The sequence below is a fragment of the Rhagoletis zephyria genome, unplaced genomic scaffold (assembly GCF_001687245.7).
Source record: "Rhagoletis zephyria isolate East Lansing unplaced genomic scaffold, Rhagoletis_zephyria_1.1 Rzeph_scaffold_70537, whole genome shotgun sequence".
NCBI classification, from domain to species: domain Eukaryota; kingdom Metazoa; phylum Arthropoda; class Insecta; order Diptera; family Tephritidae; genus Rhagoletis; species Rhagoletis zephyria.
The window spans coordinates 1-1,316 of NW_016227588.1; the positions used below are offsets into that span (position 1 = coordinate 1).

General features: G+C 51.8%; 1 protein-coding gene across 1 annotated transcript; it reads right to left on the reverse strand.

Moving 5' to 3' along the window:
* Positions 1 to 423: 423 nt before the first annotated feature.
* LOC108357103 (acid phosphatase type 7-like) lies at positions 424 to 1,160 on the reverse strand (the record flags this gene model as incomplete). Its single annotated transcript, XM_017608195.1, has 3 exons — positions 1,061 to 1,160; positions 811 to 1,005; positions 424 to 757 (listed from the first exon to the last, which is right to left on the reverse strand). Coding segments are annotated over exons 1-3 (629 nt in total), but the record flags the coding sequence as incomplete, so codon positions are not given.
* Between the last annotated feature and the right edge of the window lie 156 nt (positions 1,161 to 1,316).

Here is a 1,316-nt window from a genome sequence, read left to right on the forward strand (position 1 = left end):
GCCAATCTTCAGGCAGTACAGTGGTCTACAGAGCAGAGAGAAACGAGTTTTTAGGCAAATCAAACAGAACACCCAAACACCTGCTGCTGATTGTTACCGGTGACCCATTACGATGATCCACTTTCTCTGCGCTCGATTGGCATTCGCCCGCTTCAGATCTGCCTCGAGCCACTCGTACTGGAGGCGAATCTGATCCCAGCCAAAGTTGGTGTAGTAGTAGAACTCGGTGCTGAACATGACAATGTGGGCGGGGCCGATGTCCATCGAGTGAAAGTGATTGTTCAGTCGAGTGCTCAGGGCGGCGCCGTGGTGAGGGTGGGCTCGGTCGGCGATCATCGAAAAGCGAGCGTCGTAGTGGCTGGTGAAAGTGGAAAAAAGAGGATTAGGCAACTGTTTTTACTAAAAACTAAAAACCTTTTCTACCTAAAATTCGACTTCTCCTCATGATTGCCCGGACAGGTCATGTAGGGCACCCGGGCGGCCACCTTCTCAATCGACCGCATAAAGTCATTGCCCTGCTCTCCCCTTCGCTCAAAGAGGTTGTAGGCCATGTCGCCGACGTGGAAGATGACATCGTAGAGTGGGTGATTGTTCGGCTGACCAATGACGTCCTTGGTGAGGAAGGGCAGCGACTCCTCGTTTTGGAAGCCGAGGTCGCCGTAGACGGCAAAGCGCGGCAGCCACTTGCTTCCGCTGGGCAGTGTGCGAAAGGTGAACACCGCAGAGTGGCTGCTGCCCTTGCTCCCGACGCGGTAGTCTGTAGATTTGGATTAGGATTTAGTTTTGAAAAAAAGAGCATTCTAAACTGACAATACTGAGTGGCCGGTTTGAGGTGGGTGAGCAGTGCTCGGTAGGTGTAGAAGCTGGCGCCGTCCTTCGCAAAGTGGCTCACCTCGGCGGCCGCCTGCTGACTGAGGTTGCCCGCCTGCAGGCCGTACTCGACCGTGCCCGTGTCGGTGATGTGGTGCATCGTCGCCCAGGTGACCACCATCTCCGTTTCGTCGGCTGCAAGCAAAAATTGAAAAAAGTTANATTATTTCAAATTAAAAGCTGCACTCACTTCCCAGGGCAATGTGCACCTGCTCATGGCTGTTGCTGGCTTTGCCGGTGGCCAGCGCCAAAAGTGCAGCCAAAATGAGAGTGGCTGTAGGCACTTGCATGCTTCTTGGTTTGGTGATGTTTTAGAAAGCTAAAAACTACAAAAAAATCTTTTGATGAAAAATAAAAGTCGTCACTTAGAGTTTTCAGCAAAATTACACGATAGCACAGCAGCACACCAACAGCTGGTCAACTGAGGAGTTCCTTTTTTATGCTGC